Source organism: Terrapene carolina, unplaced genomic scaffold (assembly GCF_002925995.2).
Source record: "Terrapene carolina triunguis isolate 2854851 unplaced genomic scaffold, T_m_triunguis-2.0 Scaffold93, whole genome shotgun sequence".
Classification (NCBI taxonomy): Eukaryota; Metazoa; Chordata; order Testudines; family Emydidae; genus Terrapene; species Terrapene triunguis.
In genome coordinates this window covers 30,114,496-30,139,654 of record NW_020664444.1, presented here as the reverse complement: position 1 = coordinate 30,139,654, position 25,159 = coordinate 30,114,496, and the positions used below count along the sequence as shown (strand labels likewise).

The 25,159-nt window shown below is 43.5% G+C and overlaps 2 protein-coding genes across 9 annotated transcripts in view; one reads left to right on the top strand and one right to left on the bottom strand.

Annotated features, from left to right (window-relative positions):
• The window catches only part of GLYR1 (glyoxylate reductase 1 homolog), a 34,308-nt gene extending 15,637 nt beyond the window's left edge, over window positions 1-18,671 (bottom strand). For 3 of the 5 annotated variants that reach the window (XM_024214257.2, XM_024214272.2, XM_024214279.2), the window contains exons 1-5: window positions 18,580-18,670; window positions 16,054-16,090; window positions 14,553-14,632; window positions 3,983-4,121; window positions 3,126-3,368 (exon numbers count right to left, since the gene is read on the bottom strand). In XM_024214257.2, the coding sequence (XP_024070025.1) occupies window positions 3,126-3,368; window positions 3,983-4,121; window positions 14,553-14,632; window positions 16,054-16,090; window positions 18,580-18,617 (537 nt within the window). In that variant the 5' untranslated portion in view covers window positions 18,618-18,670. Of the gene's footprint in view, window positions 1-3,125; window positions 3,369-3,982; window positions 4,122-14,552; window positions 14,633-16,053; window positions 16,091-17,285; window positions 17,377-18,579 lie in introns of all 5 variants that reach the window. The other 2 variants (XM_024214289.1, XM_024214264.3) reach the window with 2 other exon arrangements.
• Window positions 18,672-18,865: 194 nt separating this feature from the next.
• The window catches only part of UBN1 (ubinuclein 1), a 35,345-nt gene continuing 29,051 nt past the window's right edge, over window positions 18,866-25,159 (top strand). For all 4 annotated transcript variants that reach the window (XM_024214325.2, XM_024214307.2, XM_024214316.2 and 1 more), the window contains exons 1-3: window positions 18,866-18,935; window positions 19,554-20,424; window positions 21,994-22,080. In XM_024214325.2, coding sequence (XP_024070093.1) covers window positions 20,182-20,424; window positions 21,994-22,080 — 330 coding nt within the window. In that variant the 5' untranslated portion in view covers window positions 18,866-18,935; window positions 19,554-20,181. The remainder of the gene's footprint in view (window positions 18,936-19,553; window positions 20,425-21,993; window positions 22,081-25,159) is intronic.

Sequence of the window (25,159 nt, the reverse complement as noted above, 5' to 3'; positions counted from 1 at the left end):
TGTGCACGGTTTTCAGCAGCAGTCCCTTGTAGAGCATGTGCATTATAGTAATCCATTTTGGAGGTGACAAAGATATGGATCACTGCAGTGGGGTCCACAATCAAAATAAAAAATTGCAACCTTCTAGCTGAGGACAGATACAAAAATACATTTGGTTGCTGCTGCAGAGACACCCAGAAACAACTGAGAATACAAAACCTAGGGTTGCATTGTATCTCAGTAACAGAAGGAATACATCCACAATCACAGAAGCTAAAATAAGCCTCACAAATGCTTCTGATAGCTTACCCCTACCCCTACCCATTTCTTCAATGACTCTCAGTCAGATGTCCTGACCCAAGCCCCCAATCTATGTTAGCACTGGGAGTAAGGGAGGGAAGAGTATCAGTCATTCAACCACACAAATCAGATGAGATGGGAGATGTACATGAGGATATCATCTCAAGGCACTAAAGCTCACATCTCCTCACTAATCTTCAAATCGGCCCTCATGCATACACTGAGCAGGTGGGGTGGCAAGATAGAACCATGTGCAACTGCACAAGACAGCCCTCTCAGACAAAAATGAATGGAAACACTCAAGGAAGACTATCTAATCCTGCTAGGAATCCACAGAAGATATTCATCCCTGTGGCGGGGAGAACTCCACAGCGGCCCAACACTAGCATTTAATTTCAGAAAGGGGAACTACACAAAAATGAGGAGGTTAGTGAAACAGAAATTAAAAGGTACAGTGCCAAAAGTAAAATCCCTGCAAGCTGCGTGGAAACTTTTTAAAGACACTATAATAGAGGCTCAACTTAAATGTATACCCCAATTTAAAAAACATAGAAAGAGAACCAAAAAAGAGCCACCGTGGTTAAACAACAAAGTAAAATAAGCAGTGAAAGGCAAAAAGGCATCCTTTAAAAAGTGGAAGATAAATCCTAATGCGGAAAATAGAAAAGAGCATAGAATCTGGCAAATGAAGCGTAAAAATATAATTAGAAAGACCAAAAAAGAATTAGAAGAACAGCTAGCCAAAGACTCCAAAAGTAATAGCAAAATTTTTTTTAAATACATCAGAAGCAGAAAGCCTGCTAAACAAACAGTGGGGCCACTGGACGAGCAAGATGCTAAAGGAGCACTCAAAGACGATCAGGCCATTGCGGAGAAACTAAATGAATTCTTTGCATCTGTCTTCACTGTTGAGGATATGAGGGAGATTCCCAAACCTGAGCCATTCTTTTTGGGTGACAGATCTGAGGAACTGTCCCAAATTGACGTGTCATTAGAGGAGGTTTTGGAACAAATTGATAAACTAAACAGTAATAAGTCTCCGGGACCTGATGGTATTCACCCAAGAGTTCTGAAGGAACTCAAATGTGAAACTGCAGGACTACTAACGGTCATCTGTAACCTATCATTTAAATCAGCTCCAAATGACTGGAGGATAGCTAATGTGATGCCAAGTTTTAAAAAGGGCTCCAGAGGTGACCCTGGCAACTACAGGCCAGTAAGCTCACTTCAGTACCGGGCAAATTGGTTGAAACTATCGTAAAGAACAAAATTGCCAGACACATATATGAACATAATTTGTTGGGAAATAGTCAACATGGTTTTTGTAAAGGGAAATCATGCCTCACCAATCTACTAGAATTCTTTGAGGGGGTCAACAAGCATGCAGACAAAGGAGATCCAGCGGATACGGTGTATTTAGATTTTCAGAAAGCCTTTGACAAGGTCCCTCACCAAAGGCTCTTAGGCAAAATAAGCAGTCATGGGATAAGAGGGAAGGTTCTCTCATGGATCGGTAACTGGTTAAAAGATAGGAAACAAAGGGTAGGATTAAATGGTCAGTTTTCAGAATGGAGAGAGGTAAATAGTGGTGTACCCCAGGGATCTGTACTGGAACTAGTCCTATTTAACATATTCATAAACGATCTGGAAAAAGGGGTAAACAGTGAGGTGGCAAAATTTGCAGATGATACAAAACTGTCCCAGGCAGACTGTGAAGAGCTACAAAAGGAACTCACAAAACTGGGTGACTAAGCAACAAAATGGCAGATGAAATTTAATGTTGATAAATGCAAAGTAATGCACATTGGAAAACATAATCCTAACTATACATATACAATGATGGGGTCTAAATTAGCTGTTACCACTCAAGAAAGAGATCTTGGAGTCATTGTGGATAGTTCTCTGAAATCATCCACTCAATGTGCAGCGGCAGTCAAAAAAGTGAACAGAATGTTGGGAATCATCAAGAAAGGGATAGATAATAAGACAGAAAATATCATATTGCCTCTACATAAATCTATGGTACTCCCACACCTTGAATACTGCGTGCAGATGTCGTCGCCCCATCTCAAAAAAGATATATTGGAATTGGAAAAGGTTCAGAAAAGGGCAACAAAAATGATTAGGGGTATAGAATGGCTTCCGTATGTAGAGAGATTAATAAGACTGGGACTTTTCAGCTTGGAAAAGAGGCGACTAAGGTGGGATATGATCGAGGTCTATAAAACCATGAGTGGTATAGAGAAAGTAAATAAGGAAGTGTTATTTACTCCTTCTCATAATACAAGAACAAGGGGCCACCAAAATGAAATTAATAGGTAACGAGTTTAAAACAAACACAAGAAAGTATTTTTTCACGCATTGCACTGTCAACCTCTGGAACTCCTTGCCAGAGGGTGTCGTGAAGGTCAGTACTATAACGGGGTTCAAAAGGGAGCTAGATAGATTCATGGAAGCTAGGTCCATCAATGGCTATTAGCCAGGATGGGCAGGAATGATGTCCCTAGCCTCTGTCTGCTAGAAGCTAGGATTGGGTGACAGGACATGGATCACTTGATGATAACCTGTCTGTTCATTCTCTTTGAGGCACCTGCCATTGGCCACTGTCAAGAGGACAGGATACTGGGCTTGATGGACCTTTGGTCTGACCCAGTATGGCCGTTCTTATGGTCTTATGTTCTAACAATAACCTGGTCAGCTAATAGATTCAGAAGAGTCGACACAAAGAGCTTTACAAATGGTACAAAACTGAACTCTTCCTTTTGGCCTGTAAACCAAAGTGCCAACCATCCCTAGAGTCCATCAGTGAAGTCCACAGGTCATGGCAGGACATGCAGAACACAAACCTTCTCATCTTTGGGGGGCCGTCCCCGCTTCCGGGGGCTCTGATCTAGTGCTCTTTTCAGGGGCGATTTTGAGCCTCGCTCTGATGAGACAGAAGATGCTCGCTTCTTCCCTTCCCCTGTGCTCTTCTTCAACTTCCCTTCAGACAAACCAGCTTTGCGTTTCTCTTCACCAGCAGACTGCTTGCCTCTCTCCTCACTGGAATTACGCCGGTTCTTCTCTTCACTGGAGTTATGGGAAGACGCCTGATAGATTATAGAACAGAAGATTGCAAGGAAGGAAGAGAGAGAAACTTGAGTGATTTTCATAAAAAAACCCAGGGATACCAAGAATCCAATGCCGATTATCAGGAAACTGATGGTTCAAAGTCACATTACAGCACCGGGTCCAACAAAAATTAGCTCTTTGAAGCTGTTGAGTTTGAAGTTATTGAAGTTAGCATTTATGTCAAATGTATCAGTTTCAAAAACTGGTTCATAGAACATGCCAGGTGAAGGATCACCGGGGGAATCATGTACTCTAAAACAAAGGTTTAGGAGAAAGTGAGTTTTAACCCCAGATTTAGCACTGATTCACTGTGTGGTCAATTAGCCTCTCTTCCTCAGTTTCCCCATTAGTAAAAAAAAGGATAATGCTTACCTGCTTCACAATGGAGTTGGGGAAATTCATGTTTGATTAAGTGCTTAGAAGATGGAAAGTACTATGTGAGTGCCAACTAGCATCATGGCCATCATGACCACTCTTCTATGGAAAATTTAAAGCTAGAGGCCACCAGCTTTAATAAAGGTAAAACAGAAGCTTGGTTACTGATCACGTCAAGCCCAACTTTGGCACACAAAGTAAAGCTAAAGCCACTCACCTGGTCCTTGCCTTTGGCTTTCTTAAGGAACTCCTCCACAGCATCCACAGCCTGCTGGAAGCGCTTACCCTTGTTAATCTTGATCATTTCCTCTTTGTGGGCGTGATAAGGCTTCAGCTGTTCCACTTTGATCCAAGCACTGATAATAAATGTCAGAAAAATTTAACCACTGATACATTTTCCAATCAAAATACACATCAACTTCCTCACCCAACCCCACAATGTAGAGATAAAACTGACATATACAATAGTATGGCCACATTGGACTGACCATACCAGCAAACTCACTTCTGTTCCCTCTTCCCTGATGGCTCCAACTCCTACATTCACTGAAGTCTTTCATCAGCCTTCCCAACAAGTAGCATACCCAATTGTGTAAATGAAACTCGCCTCTGGGCACCGTTCATGTGCTCTGCCAATGCACCCACATGTGAGCACATACATTTATAAGTGCACTACTGATTGCTCTTGTACTGGTGTGGGGAAAAACCCACACACCCAATGTGGGATTTTATTCCTAGGACTGTTGCAACAGGAGGCCACTTAACAGTTCTGACAAAACAATCTTTTGGTCAGAGACAAGATTACTCTTGTTTAGTACTGTGTATGTATGTATAAATCCCCATGAGGGCTGGAAGAATAGACAATATTTTTCAAAATTAGATTTTGTAACACCTGGGTGACCACCAAAAACAGAAGGAGAACACACACCATAGCTCACTGCACATCACACTTTCGACACGCAAAGGATCAAATGCCTTGTAATAAACTGACATTTTTCACTTTTGATGAAAAAAGCAATTTATCCTCAATTGCTGGCAGTGTGTTTAAGAGAGGATCGCACCACTGTGTTTTACAATGTAGTAACATCAGAGCAGAGCTCTCTTCTGCTTTGTGAAGAAACTCCTAAATGTTCTCCCTATAACAACTGCTGCTGTACTGGTTTTCCCTGACACTTCTGGAATGGGTAGGCTCTCATGCAGAATGATAGCCTTCTTTCACATTGTCCACCGCTTCTACCAATTCAAAATTTTCATTCCAGACTGTAGCTCCACAGTGCCTTTCCACCTATTCTCCAACTGCCTCATAAAGCGTTAAGACCACCTTCATCTAATCACAAAATCTGAAAAGGGCGCTTCAGCTGATCTGCTGCGGATCAGTTAAGTGGCTGCAGTGCTATTTCCCCATTACTACTGGGGAGAGTAGAGTTCTGTGCACTATTTATTGGAAACTTTTCTGAATAGGAACAGCCATCAGCATTTTTCATCAGGGAGCAGCTCAGTGTACAGCATTAGGCAGGGAAATGAATTTTAAAAATGGGCACCATTGAAAAACAAAAGATGTTAAATGTCAGTGGTAGAAGATTTAAACATTTTGATTATCCCCAGCAATGGTTATCTCCTGCAGACAGGTGCTGCTGTTCACAGGAAGCCTTTTCAATTTCATATTTTCAAGAATCATATCTACATAGCAATAAACTGAACACAAATTTTAAGACATGATGCCTCAGTAGCTCATTTTTCAATAAATAGAAATTAGAAATTCACCCATTATGGCATGATTCCTCGATTTTCAATTGGATCTCCTCCACATAACTGGTACATTCAGTATTGAAGTGTTTCATAATGCTTAAAAAGTTTCAGTGCTTTTCTCTCTCACCTTCCAGTTGTGCTACCACAGCAGAATATCTAGGAGCTCTTTGGCTCACTTTTCTAGTTTGTTTTTCCATGGCTTGTCCATATACTCAGACAAGCAATCTTATCCCAGTTCCATATATTATCAGCATGATGGAACCAGACTGCCCGAGATCTGTTCTCATTTTACTACGGTCTCTGAAAGAAACAGCTTCAAAAACAACCTGAGGCAGCTTTTCTCCATCCACCTGCCTTAAAATCATAATTCCCCAATGCTTTTTAGAATGTTCATCTGTGCAGTTTTAAAGCCCAGAGTATTTCACTGATCTCATCATCCTTTGCTTTTCATTTTAAAGTCTCTGGCCTCCGCATCAAGGTTTTCTGACCAGTTATAGCAAATAGCCTGTGTCTCCTGCATCTGTTTAGGACACAGGAAAATAGCAGAGTTCCCAGCCTCATGCTCATGGATGAATTTTTCTTTCCACTTCACATTTGGGTCTTGCCCCTTTGCCTGTTCCTATTTGCTCTTTTTTCATGATGCAATGACCAGTTTACCATCTTAAGGCCTGGGTGAAGCAGCTTCCTTTCCACTAGCATGGGCCATTGTATACAATGAGCCACTGGACCATTCAGTGTGGGACTGCAAACATTTCACAGGTAGATGCTTTTCACATAGGACTTAATATAGGAGAGATCAGAAACTTCATGGCTGTTAGAGCAGGTAACTATTGCTTAGAGGTTGCAGTTAGTACAGGTTTCACTGTGCAGGAAGCATGCTTACACACTTTCCACTTACTGCAAGCAGGTTCGTGCTCTAGAGTTTCCACTGTAGCCCTGACGGTGGAAGATCACACAATGCTTTCCATTCTGTGCACCCTACAGAATCCTTTCCCTCATCCTACATCCCTCTTCATACCCACCTTTGAGTTAGCACAATATAATGAGTGAAGTCAGTGATTCTCAGACAACAGTCTAGAAATTGTCCAGGGAATCTCTCTTGGCAGCATGAAACCCTTCACCCTAGGGACCTCAAATGACAGTGAATCACTAGGAAGCTGGGCAGTGTTGGTCTATGAAAAGCTAGTTAGCTCGCTCTCTCACACATGTACGTGTGATAAGAATGTTGGGAAACAAGTCAATGAAGTCATTTAAGAAGCATTTCCCACAACTTCCTTCCAGATTTGGGCCCCTCAATGAAATCACTTTATTTCCACTAGTCTGTTCCTCAAAAACTTATTGGAGGGGGAATCCATTGCATTTTCTCCTCCCAACTGCCACTGATGTGTGTACCTGCCCACTCCCCACCTCCTTCATACGTACACCAGCTCTTTGCTCACTATTCTTTTGGTAGTGGAGGAGCAAGATCTATACATCAGGCGGGGTCTAGGGGAGACACAGACACTTGGGACTGTTGGAGACAAGGATTAAAGATCTATATAAAGGACTAAGGAATAAGGGCAAGCAGGCAAGGGCTTAGAAAAGTCACAGACACACTAAGAAAAAAAAAATCTGCATTCCTCTCCCTAGTTTATCCCTTTTCTACATGCCATAGATTTATCTAATCTCTCCAGGACAGGGACCTGTCCTCTTAAATGTCTGTAAAGCACCCAATACTGTAGGGTACTATAAAAATAAAGCTACACCACAGAACAAAGCCATTCATAGCTACACATGCATGCCTCAAAAAACAATGACCTAGCATAAGTACTCTCAAATATGACATATTAGGCTGTGATCTCATAGCTAAGGAAGGTCAAGTATCCAGAAAAGAGTTTTCTGAGGCATAACATAAAATAAGTGCTAACCTTATTGAACGCTAGGTTCAAGCAACCTACCCACAGGAACCCTAATCCTAGGTCCAAGCACCCTACCCATAGGAACTCTACAAGAATGATTAAAGGTCTAGAGAACATGACCTATGAAGGAAGGCTGAAAGAATTGGGTTTGTTTAGTTTGGAAAAGAGAAGACTGAGAGGGGACATGATAGCAGTCGTCAGGTATCTAAAAGGGTGTCATAAGGAGGTGGGAGAAAACTTGTTCATCTCAGCCTCTAAGGATAGAACAAGAAGTAATGGGCTTAAACTGCAGCAAGGGAGGTTTAGGTTGGACATTAGGAAAAAGTTCCTAACTGTCAGGGTGGTTAAACACTGGAATAAATTGCCTAGGGAGGTTGTGAAATCTCCATCTCTGGAGATATTTAAGAGTAGGTTAGATAAATGTCTATCAGGGATGGTCTAGACAGTATTTGGTCCTGCCATAAGGGCAGAGGACTGGACTCAATGACCTCTCGAGGTCCCCTCCAGTCCTAGAGTCTATCAATCTATGAAAACCCTAGGCATTAGAACGCTAACACTAGGGTGGGGAGCCCAACATATAGGAACCCTAAGCCTAGCTCCATGGATCCTATCGATAGGAACCCTAAACCTAGCTCCACAGACCCTACCCATAGGAACCATATCCCAGCTCCTTGCACCCTGCTAATAGGAACCCTAACCCTAGCTCAAAGTGCCCTACCCATGAACCGTAACCCTAAATCCACATCACCTACCCAAAGGAACCATAATCCTATTTCCAAGTCACAGAAACATAGGAACCCTAACCCTAGTTCCAAATAGCTTATCCAAAAGACCCTAATCTTAGAGCAGAGAGACCTAGAAGAACCCTATTCCTAACTCCAAGTACCCTACCCATAGAAACCATAACCCTAGCTCCAAGTACCCTACCTGTAGGAACATTAATTCAAGGCAAAGAGCCCTATCCATAGGAACCCTAACCCTAGTGCCAAGTACACCCCACCCCCAGGAGCCCTAGCACCAAGTACCCTATCCACAGGAACCCTAGCCTTAGGATGGGGATCCCTAACTATAGGAACCTCACCCTACCTGCAAGTACTGTACCTATAGGAACCCCAACCCTACCCCTGGGAACCCTAACCCTAGCTCCAAATACATGATTCATAGGAATATCCTTAAGTCCAAGTACGCTAGCTCACAAGAACCCTAATACTAGTTCCAAGTACCTTACCCACAGGACCCTAACCCTGGTGCCCCCCCACCCCCAGGAACCCTAACGCTAGCACAAAGTACCCCCATAGGAACCCTAACCTTAGCACCAAGTACCCTACCCATATGAACCCTAACCTTAGATCACGGAGACCTACTCACAAGAATCCTAATGCTAGCTCCAAGTACCCTGTCCAAAGAAACCCTAACCCAAGCTCTAAATACCCTACCCATAGCTCCAAGTACCTGATCAGACCTTCAAAAGCCCCACATTCACCACCAGGCCAACTCCAAATTACTGTTTTCTGAATGCAAGATCATTGGTGAACATTCCAACCGGCTGCAGCAGAAAGCTCTATTATCCCATGAAGAACCCTTGGGTCCAGGAAAGAGCAGCAGCAGAATTTAAGCTTTGGCATCACAGAAGGATACGGGGGTTGGTGAAACTGCTAACACGGTTTTGCTAAGGCCATAATTTTTGTATCTTTCAAACAGTCTTTATATATTATACTTTTATCTTGGATAGCAAGATTTGTCTTTGATTTTTCTTTGGATAGCTCAGGTCAGGAAGTGAGCCCAGATGTCCCTATTCCTGATGAGGTTATTTAGTTTGTACACTGGTACTTCAGAAAGATGTTATGGGGTGCTCCAGGATGTTAACAATAAAATTTTGATAATACACTGTAATACTTAAGATTTTTTTTTCAAGCTGTAAGGCTTGTGAGTTAAGTGAAAGAGCATGGTAGTATTTATCAGGTAGTGGTGGTTGCAGTGTACTTTCCAGTATTTCACTGAAATGGCTCCATGTCTATAGGTAGTGACACTGTCATAGCACATAGCTAATGTCGGTTTGCCAAAGCTAATTGCAGATAGGCCAAGTTCCTCTAGTTGAGCACAGACCACTGCATGCAGAACTATTTTGAATTGTATGAAGCACACCTTGGGTCTCTCTCACAGAGTTTGATTTTTATGGGATTCAGTCCTGTCATTTGTCTGAGAAAGACATGTTAGGGTTCTCCTTGCCTGCCTTATTTTGTGTTATTATTGTGGGGGTGCACTAAGCCTTCCTATGACAAGTCGGTAGGCTTGGGAAATAAGATGGGCTGTGATCGTATACCTAGGAACACAGTTATATATTGGGTGGATGAGGGAGCTTATCTATACCAATATTTTGAGAGAGACCTGCTTAATATATTCCAGCAGAGCTTAGAGACCCCAACCTACTTATAAGGTTTCCAGTGCTGAGAAAAGGGTATATGGGACTTCCCTTGGGATTTGGGGGATAGAAAGGAAAGACATTTCAGAGTGTTATTTCTCTTCAGAATTAGAGCAATAGCTAATAATCTCCCAACTTCCAAAATGAACGCTAAGGCAGTCTGAAACATCTCACTCTCTTTCATGGAGCCAGTGAGTGAGCTATATAACCAACAATATGTGTATCATAACTATTGAATACTTCAGAGCAAGGTGCAAGTACTATATTACTACTGCAGACACTGATAAAGTCCCCATCGTTATGGTGTATGGGTTACTCGGGGGGAATACTGCATCACTGTGCATGCGCAGAATTCATGTCCCCCGCAGATTTCTTTGTTTCCCCATGGAAAAATGACTTCTGACGGGGAAGCAAAGGGAAGCTGCAAGAGCAGTCACGTGCCCCTCCCCGGTAGCACAGGCAGGTTGATTCAGGTGCCCAGAGCAACCTGTAGAGACGTAAATCACTGCTGTGGGGGGAGGATGTGCAGTCGTGCATGAGAGAGAGAGACACACACACAGATACACACTCTGTCCCTCTCACTTACTATTGCAGTGTGCGCCTCGTGGAGGAGCAAGGGCTTCAGGGCGTTTCTGAGGAGATAAGTGTGGGGCAGGCTCTGTGCCCTCAGGCAGAGCAGAATGTAGCAGCCTGTCTGCTTAGTGAATTGTTCCCATTCTCTATGAATTCATCCAGGAGTATAAAACAGGTGTAAAAGTTTTAAGGCTCCTCTACATTGCCAGAGTGGTGTAAAGGCCTTATAAATGCTTATTGTCCTTTATTGATTAGAACTGGTCTACGTTTTTGAACTGAAAAAAATTCCTATCAAAATGTGCTCCATGAACTGTTTGCTACTGATCTTTCTGAAGATGGTAAGTAGCCAATATAAATTGTGAGTTTGATTCCCCAGCCTTCACTTGCTCTTCAGTCGCCTACGATGTAACATGGAGCATATGGCTGCACATATTTGTTGACTAATAACTAGAAATAAAGGGTCAAACCTAGCTACATTACTATTAGGCAAGGGGGTCTGGGGATTTCTTCCAATGCTCCTCACTCCCGTTCTCCATCCACTGTATTGTAGTTCAAATAAATTACCAAAATAATCAAAACCAGTGAGATTATATTGTGTTATTTTGACAAATAAAATATGCAGAATTTTAAAATCTTGTGAGCAGAATGCCCCCAGAAGTAGTGGGTGCACTTCATGGGCCTTAAGTTAAAATGCAAAAACATTTTAAGATTTGGATCACTCAATGATTACCTGTTCTTTTCATTCCCTCTGAAGGACCTGTCATTGGCCACTATCAGAAGACAGGATATTGGGCTAGATGGATCATTGGTCTCACCCAGTATGGACATGCTTATGTTCTAACATTTCCTACATGCTAGCAAGACACCTTCTAGGAGCACTATTACTTTAAGGGCAGAGACAATGGAAACTTTACCAAGAGGCTAAATGCACGGAGTAACAGTCAGCAGGAAGCCTGTGAAAAGCTGGATGTCTGAATGCGGCCAGGCTCAGGTTTATACATCTTTGGCCAAAGCCAGTTCTGCAATCTTGAACACCCCATCCTTGCTCACTGTAGCCTTGCCTTGGGGCAAGTTAGCTTTATCATTGCACATGAACATAAGCTTTGTGGTGCGCAAGGAACGAAGAGGCAGTCTCTTCTAAATTGGGCCCTAAGCCATTTAGGATCTTGGAGAACCTTGAATTTCACCTGAAAGTTTCACCAACAAGCACTGCAGAATGCAAGTCACAGGTATAATACATTCCTACCCATCCACTCTGATCAAAGAGTTGGCTGTCATATTTTGCACCAGTGTTCATTTTTGAGTTAAGCAGCCTTCACGCTTAATCCTAGGTAGGGCACACTGCAGCCTCAAGATGACAAAGGCATGGAGACGACAATACTGCAGTCTTTCAGCTAGCATACAATGAAAAGATGGCATTTTTGGCCACATTTGCCATCTGGGAATCTTGAGTAGAAAGGAGTACATCAATAGCCTGAGATTGTAGACCCTTTCGCCAATGGATAGGCAAATGTCCTCAACTGAGAGAGAGTGAGACTTCAACAGTTCCTCAAAATGCTTTCCCCTGCCAGCCAGCATCTCCTCCATTGTGTATATATACACCGAACATAAGCCAGAATGGCTTTTGTCCAGATCCCCATCTCTGCCAACCCAAGACAATATAAGCTGTAGAGCCAAGTGTCATTAGCATATGGATGATACTATAGCTAATGCCATCTCAAAAACTTAAGCAGGCAAAACTGGGCGTTAATTACACTAGAATAGTCCAGTACTAGGTCTTTGTAACTGAGCACACATAGTTTGATGGAGACTGATCGGGATGGGGGTGGGGCAGGGGAGGCGATGACAGGAGTTTTGTTTTCAGCTGTCTTACTAATATTTTTCAGGTTTATTATCTTCAGCCAGGGCACTTATCTCCACCTAGATGCATCACTTTTTACTTTTGTACAGGTTTCAGAGGGGTAGCCGTGTTAGTCTGTATCAGCAAAAACCACAAGGAATCCTTGTGGCACCTTAGAGACTAGCACATTTATTTGGGCATAAGCTTTCGTGGGCTAAAACCCGCTTCATCAGATGCATGGAGTGGAAAATACAGTAGGCAGGTATAAAAATACAGCACATGAAAAGATGGGAGTTGCCTTACCGACTGGGGGGTCAGTGCTAACGAGGCCAATTCAATTAGGAGGATATTCACCCCTTCTTGTCAACTGTTGGAAATGGGCCACATCCATCCTAATTGAATTGGCCTCGTTAGCACTGACCCCCCAGTCGGTAAGGCAACTCCCATCTTTTCATGTGCTGTATTTTTATACCTGCCTACTGTATTTTCCACTCCATGCATCTGATGAAGCGGGTTTTAGCCCACGAAAGCTTATGCCCAAATAAATGTGCTAGTCTCTAAGGTGCCACAAGGATTCCTTGTGGTTTTTACTTTTGTATACTAATCTAAACAATTAAATAAGATAAAAGCCAACTATGGAATAAATTACTTTATTTCTGCAACCATGAAATTTCTCCTTCCCAGCTTGCTGGAGTTTAAGGCAACTGGTTTAAGAATCTAATCTCAAATTTAGTTGTAAGATGAGAAAATTTTCCCATTTTTTGGCATAAGCAAACAGATCTAAACATATGCATTCTCCACAAGGTCCAGTATGAGATATAACAGAGCCATAGGAGGCATCCATTTCTTCTCTTGATTAGTGGAGTTTATAAGAAAATTGAGGTGGAAGGACAGTATTAATTTCTGCTCCAACTTCAAATTGCACACACCCATCAGTTAGGGTAACCAGGATTTTTAAATCCTGTGATTATCCACCAGGAAATGATTACATTTCACAAGCTGGGTTTTCGGCTGTTCCAGTCTGCCACATGATAGGATTTTTCCTAACCTGAACTCCAGAATCATGTGATAAGCCACTTTTATTTTGTAGCTTTGGCCTCCTAATTTGCTATCTATCCACTAATCTCAAGTGGAACATTCCAGATCTACGATCAGTTTTTCTAAAGCTATCGTTTGGACAAAATCCCCCTCTCCCTGTCCAAACCTACCACAAAATATTTTCCTTAGTTATAACCAAGAATTACAGTGATCGAGGTGCAGGAATGAAAATATCCACTCTGACTACTAACAACTTTAGCTCACAAGAAATCATGACTAATCAGCTCATAAAGACACCATTTTTACATTATTTGAAAGCCAGTAGCCTCCATTTTATTGGTATGCAGCTTCCATTTCTAGTCCTGGCTGGTTACATGACCTCAGTCCTTAAAGGGACAGTGAAGCTTTGACATTATGCTTTGAAAAAGTGACAATTAAAAAATAAAACTTCCATTTCCTGTCAGAGCATCTTGTTAATGCGCATGTCCTCACTTTTGTTTAAGTCCTTCAAAAAAGTAAAGGGTTTTTCTACTTATTGGTGTTCATAACGAGGTTGTTTGTTTGTTTGTTTGTTTGTTTTCCCCTTGCTAAATGACTACACAGGGAAATAGCGAAACTGACTAAAAATGACTTCAAATATAAAAAATAAACAACACAGCAGGGTGGTGGTGGTGGTGTTTGCTAACATTTCAGTTCCAGGAATCTTAAGTTATTTGTAATAACAGCAGGTATGTAATTGTCAGACTAGTGTGATTTTTCTCATTTTGGCATGTGCCTTTATCACAAAACGCTACTTCATAGAAAAATGTCTTACAGTAACTTTACCACCCCGTGTTGCACAGTCTTCCCAAATGCAAAACAAGCACATTTTATGCCATCAGACATCATAAAGTGTTCTCTTTATGAGTGACGTGAATAAAACCACTTTATATTTATGGCAGGAGAAACAAGAGAGACCACAAACTATACTTGAAAAATGTTGACAGTTGCACTAACATTAACAGGCACACCTACGCCCATGCAAGAGATCAACTACCCAGAACTCCCTGTCACAGCAGCACCTAAAATCAAAACATGCTTGAGAAGGTCTTTGCAGCCCTCAAACACCCACATGAGAAGCTACATCATAGAATAATAGTTATATATAGATAATATAAGGCAATCTTTCTCAGAGCTACATCTTATTATGCTAGCATAAAACTCTTCCAGGAAAGCCCTGTGATTTAAAGGCCAACATTGTCATCAGATGAAGAGAGTGGGTACGTACTGATCTTCTGTCCCAAAAAACTTCACAAAGAAGCACTTCTTTCCACGAGGCTTCTTCAGGTCTTTAGGTGGATTAACGATCTGAGGGGCAAAGACAGGAGACAGTGTTCGTTAGAGAGGCAGCAATAGAATTCTGTGGCTTTTTAAAGTTTTCAGTCTATGAAAAAGAAATCTACTTCATGGTTCTTTGCTAAAAAATATTTTTAAAGTAAAATGGTGGTGGGGAGGGGGCTTATACTGGTAGCAAAGGTCTTCCTCCCAAGCACACAATCCATATATTTCTTTGTTACTCACAGCACTATGCCTAGAGTTAGCATCAATCACCCTATCGCATTATAGGCTTAGCCTGCTGTTCAGGAGATAAGATTGGACTTTTGTCACAGCTGTTGTGAATTCCATGATTTTCATGGGTTTTTTTTTTGTTTTAAATAGTCATGCCTTTGGGTGTTGTGGGGCTTTTGGACCTGAGAGAGAGGACAGATGTGAGTAAAGATGAATGAACTTCACTGTAAGCTACAAAGTTATACCTGTGTTGCATGAGCTCAGGCACATGCATCAGTGTAATTTTAGTGAGGTTTTACTGTTCTAAAAGATCAGCAACATGAGGTTCTCCCTATCCCCTAGGAGTAAAGTATCTTTTTAAAATTTGGAAAACCGGGCTGGGTTTACAGAGCTTTGCTCCCATAAGGCACATATTACCTAAGGCCTAGTCTTCAGTACAGAAAAGGGTGTTTTTCTCAGAGTTAAAATGTGAATGAAGACAAGGTGGTTGTAATTTAAACACAAGTTACTAGAACAAGTTAAACCATAGACTCTCAAAGAGTTCACATGAGTTAGCAGATCACATTAAAATCTACAAATTGCTTTGTCTTCTTTTGGATTTTAACTCAAGCTAACAAGTTAGGAACACACTTTTTTTTTTGTCCTGAAGACAACGCCTATATTGTTAGGTCAGCACATGTACCTACACTAAAAACAGAAAATAGAACACTTCTTTGGGGGTATATAAACAGTGCCTACAATCTGACTTTAAACACAAAATCTTCTTTCCATATCTAGAACTTTTATCCACAATCACCCAGTGTCTTCTCCCAAAGAACATGACAAAACTGTAACTTTAAGTATTAGTTTGGGAATCTGGACTCTCCTCTCCTGTTTATTACTTAAGACAGTGCATGTAGTCAATTTAGCCAATTTATTATGGGAGAAGAGAAACCTGTCTTGCAGAAAGCTATAGGGATTAAATTGCTATGACTAGGGAATACAATCAGTTCCAGATTCTGACAATTTGGTTTGTACTGCTTTTCATTCCATCTGAACTAACAGCTGTTACTGACAGACTGAACTTCTGAGTCAAGTAAAATCCCTGATGCATAGTCTGGTTCACAATTAAGGCCAAAAAGCTTCTTAGCTAAAAATTAAAGACGAAAACGATAAGAATCTTAAATCTTCACTGGAATTATTTTCATGAACTGCTCCCTTCAGGATAGAAGCAGACTCACCTTTCCTGGCCAAGGAGGATACCGGCCCAGCTTCCCCCTAAGGAAAAACAAAAAGATCAGCCACTAGCATCAGAAAAGACAGTTGCTCCACTTCTATCTGCTTCCACTGCAATTTATTTTCAAAAGTCAGAGCTTACACAATATAACCACAAAGCCTACCAGGACAGAAAGAACTGTTCAGCTTGGAAGAGCACTCACCAATGCTCCCAAGTGCCATGTGAGCAGATGGCTGTGGCCATGCTGAGCCGCAATGAAGTCTGCATGGGTACAGGGGACCACTCACATGGAGAACATTACAGGATCAGGGCCTACGTCATTAAGAATAGAGATGATAAAGCTAGCACCTGGAAGATCAGTACTAAAGCTCTTAGTACTTTGGTAAGACTGGATGACATTTCTTTCCTCCCTTACAAACATCTAGTTTAATTGCCTGCATCAATACGAAATCCAGAGTTTGGATTCATAACTTAAGACTTTTCAGGACAGAACAGTCTAATAAGCGTCATATGTTTCCAATTCATGTAGCTGTGATTCCTAAAATGTACAATTTTATAATTTAAGATAGGAATGCCTATATCAAAGGTTGCAAGGTTACTTCCATTATCACTTTTTTCAGCCGCTCATCATGCTCCTAAGATTTGTGAAACATACTGCAGGCCCACTAGAAACACAGAAAAGTTTATTTCCTGCCTTTGCAAGTTTCATCACAAAGTCTACGCCAAAGCATTTCCTCACAGAAGGGGGGCGGGGGTCGGTGTCAGCATGAAAGCATAGTCTTCCTACCCCTGTCACACAGGCTTCAAATGTTCACAAAACCTTATCTGGCATCAGTCACTGTCTTGCATGAGACTGGCAGAGAATCCTTAGTGCCTGCCAGTTCCTGAACTAAAATTCTCAGCAAGTAGCATGTCAACATCCATGAGGTGAGGCTTCCGCAGAGAGGGCAAGCTGGTGATGACAAAAACACTGCTTAGAAGGACACTAACCATGACTTTCTTTTACTGTTACATCCATCAAGTCTCCTTTTATCAAGGTTATTCTGCTTTCCCATCTCCCTCCAAGTCTTATGGCTATAGCTCTTTTTGGGTGGGCCTAGCGGCTGTGCCTTGACTACATGGCCATGTATGAAACTCAAGCTGGATGATCTGCATTCAGAAACATCACTAACAGCAGTGCACTCCCAAAACACTCATTTGAAACAAGTTCAGCTAAAGGAATCAACCTTTACTTACTTTGCTATATAAATTAGACAACTTCACACCACTGTCAATGTTTCGGATGAGAAACTGCAGTTGTCAGCCTGGACCACGCACTTCTTTTTATCTGGGATATAAATATAAATGCATACACTTGCGTGTTGGGGATTAGCTATTTGTTGCAGGCCCTAGTGTGATGCCTAACCCGTCATTCAATGCCGTCTAGAAGCACAGTGAAGCCTGTACACTTTAGGAGCAGTGCTAACAAGCTTTGAAGGAGGCCCCATCAGTCCTCCCGAGCTGGAAGCATAGAGACCGTGACTCCTCAATTGTGTTGGGGGATAAAGCACGGGTGACAGGGGAAAGCTGCTCCTGTGAGCTCCAACAGGGATATCCCAACCTGGAAAAAAAATCCCATTCCTATATTGTGTTGCTTATCACATAAATCACTCCCTACAAGTGGCACCCAGATCTTAATGATCACCCCCCCCTTCCTTGCCCTGCTCACAACCCCCAGGTGACTCCTGTATATTCAGCACCATCCTCTCAGCAATCATCCCATTGCCTCGTTCCTCTACTTTTGCTGTTCTTTAGATGGTCGTCTCACCCTGTCTTCTAGCTCCAAAAATACTAAGGCAATGATTCTCTATCCCTTTTACTCCTAAAGACTCCCAGGTAACAGCACATTACCCACCCCACGGGCAAAGCCTGCCCCACATTTCACCCTGAAATAGAGACCCATTGCTCTGTACCCCACCCTGTCCTCAACCCAATACCTCCTGACCAATCGAAGTTCTGATGCTATTCTGCCCCCCCAAGAATCCCCCAAAACCCATATAACCCCCCCATCAACTCTCTGCCCCCAGTGATGTGTCGGCAACAGGCCAGTGCCCTGCACCATCTCGCCACTGTCACCGCTCCAAACTGACACCTCTTGTTCAACTGCCCCGTCCGCTCCTGGGGCAAGTGTCCCAGCTCTCACCCCGCTTTCTCCCTGACCTGTCCAGAACAACAGCCCGGGCCGCTTCACATGGGGAAGGCGGGGCTCGCTCCCAATGCCTACGTCAACGCTTCAGGGTGAGAGAGCCCGGCTCACCCCCCCCCCCCCGGGTGCCTACCCTCACCGGTACCACCTATACCCTCCCCCCAACCCTACGTCTTCCCGCTAACGCTACAGGCAGCCCGGTAACGCCCCCGCTCCGGTACCACCCAGCCCCCCGCCCCCATCCCCCGCTCTCTGCCGCCACTCCCGTATCACCCAACCCCACACCCCTGCAGGGCTAGCTCCTGCCAGCGCCCGCTGCCCCAGCCTCCCGGCCCCCACACTCACCACACCAAGTCTCCGAGCCGCAGACTCACAGCCGCCATCTTACCGACTCAGCCAGCAGCAGCAAGGCGCAGGGGCTGCCGGGACGGGCCGGAGGGGCACCACCCACGGCGCGGCCAGCCTCAGCGGAGGGGGCGGTGCCACCGGGATAGGGCAGACAGCGTCACGTGATCCAGGCGCGCTGTCACCGCGCCGCTTCCTCCGCGCGTGACTGCCCTCTCCCCGCCCATTGGGCTCGGGAGTATCACGTGACCCTGCTCGGCCGCCTCGGCGCGGGGTAGCGCCTCCGGCACGTGATACGGGAGCAGGGAACGGATCCGGCCTGGGAGTGAGCGGAGACGGCCGAGCTTGGAGCGCGGGTAAGTCCGAGCCTGAGCGGGACAGAGCCTGGTGCACAGGCACCTCCCTTGGGTAGCGGTGTGACTGGTTCAAGCCTCGTCCGCTTCCCACTGGGGTCGGCGCGGGTAGCCGGCCCAGGCCCCTCTCCTGGCCGCCCCCGGGCGCACCAGCTACAGGGGATCCCAGTGCCTCCCCTACAGCCACTGTTCTCCTTTCTTTCCGCCCTCGTTACCTTTCCCTGGGCTCTACTGGGGCATCTAGCCCGAAAGGCCCTCCCTCCCCCCGGGCAATCTGGGGTCTCATTCCCTTGGGCTTGGATCAGCTACACGGCCTGAGGGTGTCCCCATTCCCTGGGGCTGCATCGGGCAGCTGGGCCATAGGCTCCCCCAATCTCTAGGGGCTGGGTGGAGCATGTGAGGCAGCAGGTGGTATCTCCCCCAGTGGGTTTGTGGCCTGGAAGCTCTCTGGGGATCAGCTTCTGAGCCGGGTACCTGTTGTCACTGAGGTGATATTTTTTTTTTTTTAGGCTTCTTCCTGAGCTTACACACTTATCTGAGCTGGATTGTGGGGTGGTGTCATCCCCTCAACAACAAAAAAATCCATTTGTGTTTAAGCTGGCTCTTTATTTTCCTTTCCAGTCAGAAATGTGAAGAAGTTTCTTTGGGAGGCAGTCTTGTGAGTGCTGATCTTCGGGCATGGACCAGGCATCTGACAGTAGCAAGCATGCGTCTGTGCCCAGTGCAGAGGAGGAGCAGGTGTATTTGGCTCTCCTTGCATCTTGATATCTGCCATCAAGGGCAACGCTCTGATGCAACGTGGCACGGTCCAGACCGACATTTGTGACAAAGGAGCGTTCAGGCATATTAAAACTGGTTTTCTGGAGGTTGCACTGTGCACCAGATTATTGTTTTCCTTTCTCGCCACCCTGTAGAAATGGAGTTTTGCAGCATTAAAGCGGTAATGTTACAGATGGACCGACATTAAAATGTAGGGGACCGCAAACTTCAGAGGTATTTCTGCTCTGAGAATCAGCCTTTCTCTGATGAATGCAGCAAGCTGTGAGAGAGCCAGTCTTTGCCATTCCTTAAAGAAACATCCAACTCCAATAATCTTTTCTGCTTCCAATGTGCTCCTGTGTCCTTAAACATTTCTGTGTTTGCCCTTGTGATTGAAATCCCCATGTATGCACATGCACAAGGTTTCACCAGAACTTCTCTGAACTAATGGAAACCATGCCATGAGACCTGCTAAGACTTGATAATAGCCATGACGGAACCCCACAGGGTTCAGTTCACCTCTTTGCCAGGTCCACTAAGCAACACTTTCTTGAAGAAGCCTCGTAAAGAGGACGCTGCAGGAGCAGAGCAGCCCCAGGACTCAGCTGCAGCAGCAGTTCGCATCACACTCACCCTGTTTGAGCCAGATCACAAACGGTGCCCAGAGTTCTTCTACCCAGAGCTTCTGAAGAATACTCGAGGGAAAGTGAAAGGTATTTCCTCAGGAGACAAGGTGAGCATCTAATAACGTACACTTTTCAACTAAAGATTTCAGATTGCTTCACAATATTCTTACCCAGCTCCCAAGAGCGTTGTATGTTTTATCCCTATTTTAAGGATGGGGAAGGAAACTGAGGCACAGAGGTGAAATGACTTGTCAGTGATCACACACCAACTTGGTGATAGAACTGGGATTAGAAACCAGGACTTCTTACTGCTGGACAGCACTCCCTTTATATTTTTGCCTTATTAGAATTTCCCTTGAAATGGATAAAACACTGTTTGGAAAGTACGACAATGTCATATAATGATGATTTGATTTGATCCAGACTGACTGCAGTGCTTTTTTGGTACCTGGATTGCTTGAAACATGAATATCCTTAAAAGAACATTGAAAGCAGATCTTCTCCATACAGCTTGTACAGTGGGAATCTGCAGAGAGACGGACTCATATTGTACACAGATATTTCAATTTGAGCATTCTCTGTTGATTCCTGTTTTGTACATAAGTTGCTGTCAGTCAGCACCTGAGAAATTCGCTTGCCAGTACTGAGTAGGAAACTTTTTCCTTAAGAGGGCTCACCAGTCAGTTTCAGCAGAAACTAAACTTTGATTTTAAATAATGTAATTTAAATGCAAAGTGCTTCAAAATTAAAACTGACCTCCTGTGTAAAGCACTTTGAGATTTAAAAGACACAAAGTGCTCTGCAAGAGCTAGAATTGTTGTTAATGTGATCTGTAGAAATAGTGATTTCCTCAATCTGCAATGGATGGTTCTAGTGCTACTGCCAATAACATCATTATGGTGTTGCTTGGGAAAACTAACAAGTTCTAGTCAGTTTCATGTCTGTTGTCCAGAACCATCTGGGCAGTCAACTGATGGTTTCATGTGGCTGCTTGAGAAAGCTCTGAGGAGCAGCAGTGGCAGGCACTGGGGCAGGCACTGAAGCTATTTACATGCAAGGACAACCTGAAGGACAGAAGCTATGGGGAGGCAGAGTGGGGAGAACATATGCTTCTGTGTGTGTGTGGCAGCCAGGACTCTGGGGGATGTAACAAGTTGGAGGAGAGAACAAGAGCAAATTCCTTCCTTCTAGCTGCCCGAGAGAGAAAAGAGGGATGAGCGTTCAGATTAGTCAGCTGCTAGCTAGCAGTAATACAAAAGATGAAATCCATGAGCAGAATCCTGAAATGAATCCCAGCACCCTCTTTTCCTTTGTAACTGTCCATGGAGGCTTGGGTTTCTCATGAAACCTCAATGAAGGGTGATGGAAGGCTTACTTCACCTTTTCGGCCTCCCTCTGTCTAGTAATTTGACTTCTTGGCCAGTGAGTGTCTGGATAAATTTTCAATCCTTGTGTATGTTCTCTGTTGCTGGTTATTTCTTGCACTCTGAGAACCCCTAAAGTGGTTCTCTCATTGTGCAAAGAGCTGCAGTAGTATATCCACTGAAAACAGCGCTTCAGCATATTGAAGATGGTTTAGCTAAGCTTCTTTTCAGAGGCTCTGCTTGTGGTGGGACTTCTCAGTAAGACAGTGTGATGGAGTCGATTCTTACGTTTGCCTCTGTTCATTTTCACAGAAGAGAGACCTTGGTGATCCCTTCAATGATGAAGAAAAGGAAAGACACAAAGTGGAAGCTCTTGCCAGGAAGTTTGAAGAGAAATACGTATGTGTTTTATCCTCCTACTACACTCTCTTCTACCATAATGAGTAATTCTGTTAGCTTAGTTTCCACTCCAACCTCTTGCCTCTCCGCTAATCGTATTTTATTCGGAATAAAGGCCATTGGTTCTTATGCTCCACTTCTGGTGAGATCCTTTATCTAGCTGGAAAATAACTTTCTCTGGGTGTCTCAGTCCTATTGTCCATTAGTAAAGACAAATTGTGGCCAATAAGTGAAGGCTTCTCATTTTCACTTGTTAGTGACGTGCCATCAACTAATGCAGAGTGGAAACTTTTTTTTTTTTAAGGAAAAATGGCCTTTGTTTGTGAATTATACCTTCCTAATATGAAATGAGTATGAAAGAATGTAGTGCTGTCTATTAAGTCTGTACACATGCATCTTTGGCACCTCTGCTATCATACAGGACTTTGCCAAGCTGCACCAGAGTGTGGAAAAATAACCTGTCTTGTCAGTTTCACTGCTCTTTTTTTTTTTTTTTTTTTTTACACATGATGTCTAGGCCATCAGGTCCCAGCAGTGAAACTGACAAGAATTAGGTTTCAATTTCCTTGTGTTATTGCTTGGGAAAGCTTTCAGCATTGTTTGGAGGGTCGATACTTCTACTATTTTCTGGAGCGGGGTATTAATAAAATGGAGACTAGGGAGTGGTAGAGTAGCATGGTCCCCCTGCTTTCCTGCAGTCAGAAGGCTAGGTAAAAATAGCTCTGCTATTCTGAATTAAAGAAATTCAAAGAATTTCTTTAACATGCTATTCACTCAATCATCCAGATGGTGGTAAAATAAGGCGTCAACAGAAATAGCCCCTGCAGCTCTCCATAAACAACTCTCCTGTCTTTTCAGTTGGTGGATATGCCTTAGATTTTAAGGTTAAAGAGGTCCATGACAATAACAAGCAGGGCTCAAACAGTACGTTCACCCAGGGCAAGTGAGAATTCTCCTGGTAGAGTGCTATCAAATTCTGTTGAATCTAAGCTTTCATTAAAAAAATACAAAAAAACCCTAGCCTTTATGGTGGTAAAAGCCACTTTCCAAATGTTAAACCATGTGTAAAATGATGCTATGCTGTCATCTTAAATCTGCAGACAGCTTCAGAGCTTCTGTTGCTACTCAGAACTTTGCCAAACTGCAACCAGAGTGGTGCTAGTCTTCTTCACTGCTGCTCTATGAATCCTGTGGACAACAGTGAAATTGATAAGAATTGGGTCAATTAACTGTGGTGTTGCTTGCAGGGATGCTAATGGTTCTTCTCTTGAGAATTTTTTGTGGGCAGAAGGCTTCAAATTTATCAGGCACTTACTAGTTAGAGGCTAATGTGAAAGACAAAGGCTCCAAACAGAGTCCAGGGATATCAGCTCAGTAGGGATCCCAGTGCTATCTCCTTTCCTGTCACCTGTAATACTCTGCTGTGGTCAGAAATTTGAGTCCTCTGGCTATTGGGTCCTGGTGTGGGTGTCTGTAGGGGTCTGAGTGTAGACATGAGGAAGAGATCGATGAGACGTTCCAAAAGAAATATGCTATTAGATTTGGGGGAGAGAGGTGAGAGGAAATATGGAAGAGGCAGGGATGGCATGGTATTTACCCGATATGGTTTTTACCAACTAAAATTATGGTTTTTACTGGCCTGGGAAAAACTAGTTAGTCCCAGTTTAAAGTCTTTTCTATTTTAAAAACAGTTTAGTTAATGACACCACATTACACTTAGTTTGAGTTACATATTCCAGTTGTGGTTACATAAGGAAGTAGATTGAGAGGTTAATTTAGGGTTGTCCAAATATAGAGTAAAACTGCAGTGGGCATAAGTTTAACATATGTAATTGTAATAATGAACATTGTAAAATCTGTGTACTTTTGGTTTGGTATTTTCTCAAGGAAATTACACATCATGACTCATTTCAGTTTTCAATATTTTATAAAGAAAAGTTGAAAACATTTGATTATATGAAAACGACAATGCAGATTTGTAGGCTTGAAACATTAAGCCACCAAAAGCACACAGTTTCAGGCTACCAGTCCAGGTCCATTGGGCACAAAGCGTCCTGTAGCAAAAGACCAGCTTTGATAGAGTGGATGGACTGAGCCTATTCCTCAGTTTTGAATGGATGTGTCCAACGCTTGAAAAGATTCATTCTATGCTTGCTGAACACTGATGCAATTATTTTTCCCAGTTTCCTGGTTTAAACTGGGCTTAAGCCCAGTATTTACCAGCTCCCTGTCCTAAAGTAGGTTTTCTTGGGAAATTGCCAACCCTGAGGAGAGGAGATAGACATCACAATAACGCGGGAAGGAAGAGAGGGAGGAAAAAATGATAGGGAAGCGGGAGAAGGTAAAGAGACACTGAAGACCACACAAGAAAATATACAGCATGATCTGTCTTAAGAAAAGGTTTAACAAAAGCAAGGGCTGCCAGTAAGTAGGGTTGGCCAGATAGTGTCATAGTTCAGGGCAACTGCACTTGTGTTTCCCCTCAGTGGTCCAGCAAGGGCACCCACTCTTGGCTTCCAGCACCCCAACCATTTTTTGGAGGAGACCCATGTCCCTCTCCCTTCTGACGGGGGTATGTCCAGGCTGCATGTTTCCCTACCTCCACTGTGTTTCCCTGAACTGACAGGTTGCCCAGGGACACCAGTTTGCTTTCTTTTCAGAGAACGTTAATGGGTGTAATTGCTAGTTACAGGGTACCACACAGCACTTCCTATGCAAGCCTACTTTATTTGTAAGATAAAAAGCATTACAGAGAAAGCATATTAAAAGCAATAAAAGAGCCTACCTGCATGCTGATAAGCCAACAGAATTAACCCCAGCCCTAACATGGCTTCTGGCAGGAACAGTCCTTCAAACCCCCATTCAAGGGGGATTCCTTGTGGTGACCAGTTCATCACAACTTCAGGTCAGAACAAACATGTTCATAACATATTCAGTTCATCCTTTATACACTTCAGGGGTCTTTGATCTGGAGTTCCCAATGCGTCTCAGTAGATATCTTCAGAAGGTTGGCTTGGAGGGGAGAATTTACATTCCCCTCACCCCAGGGGGCTTCCTAGGAAATCCACTTCACACTTTC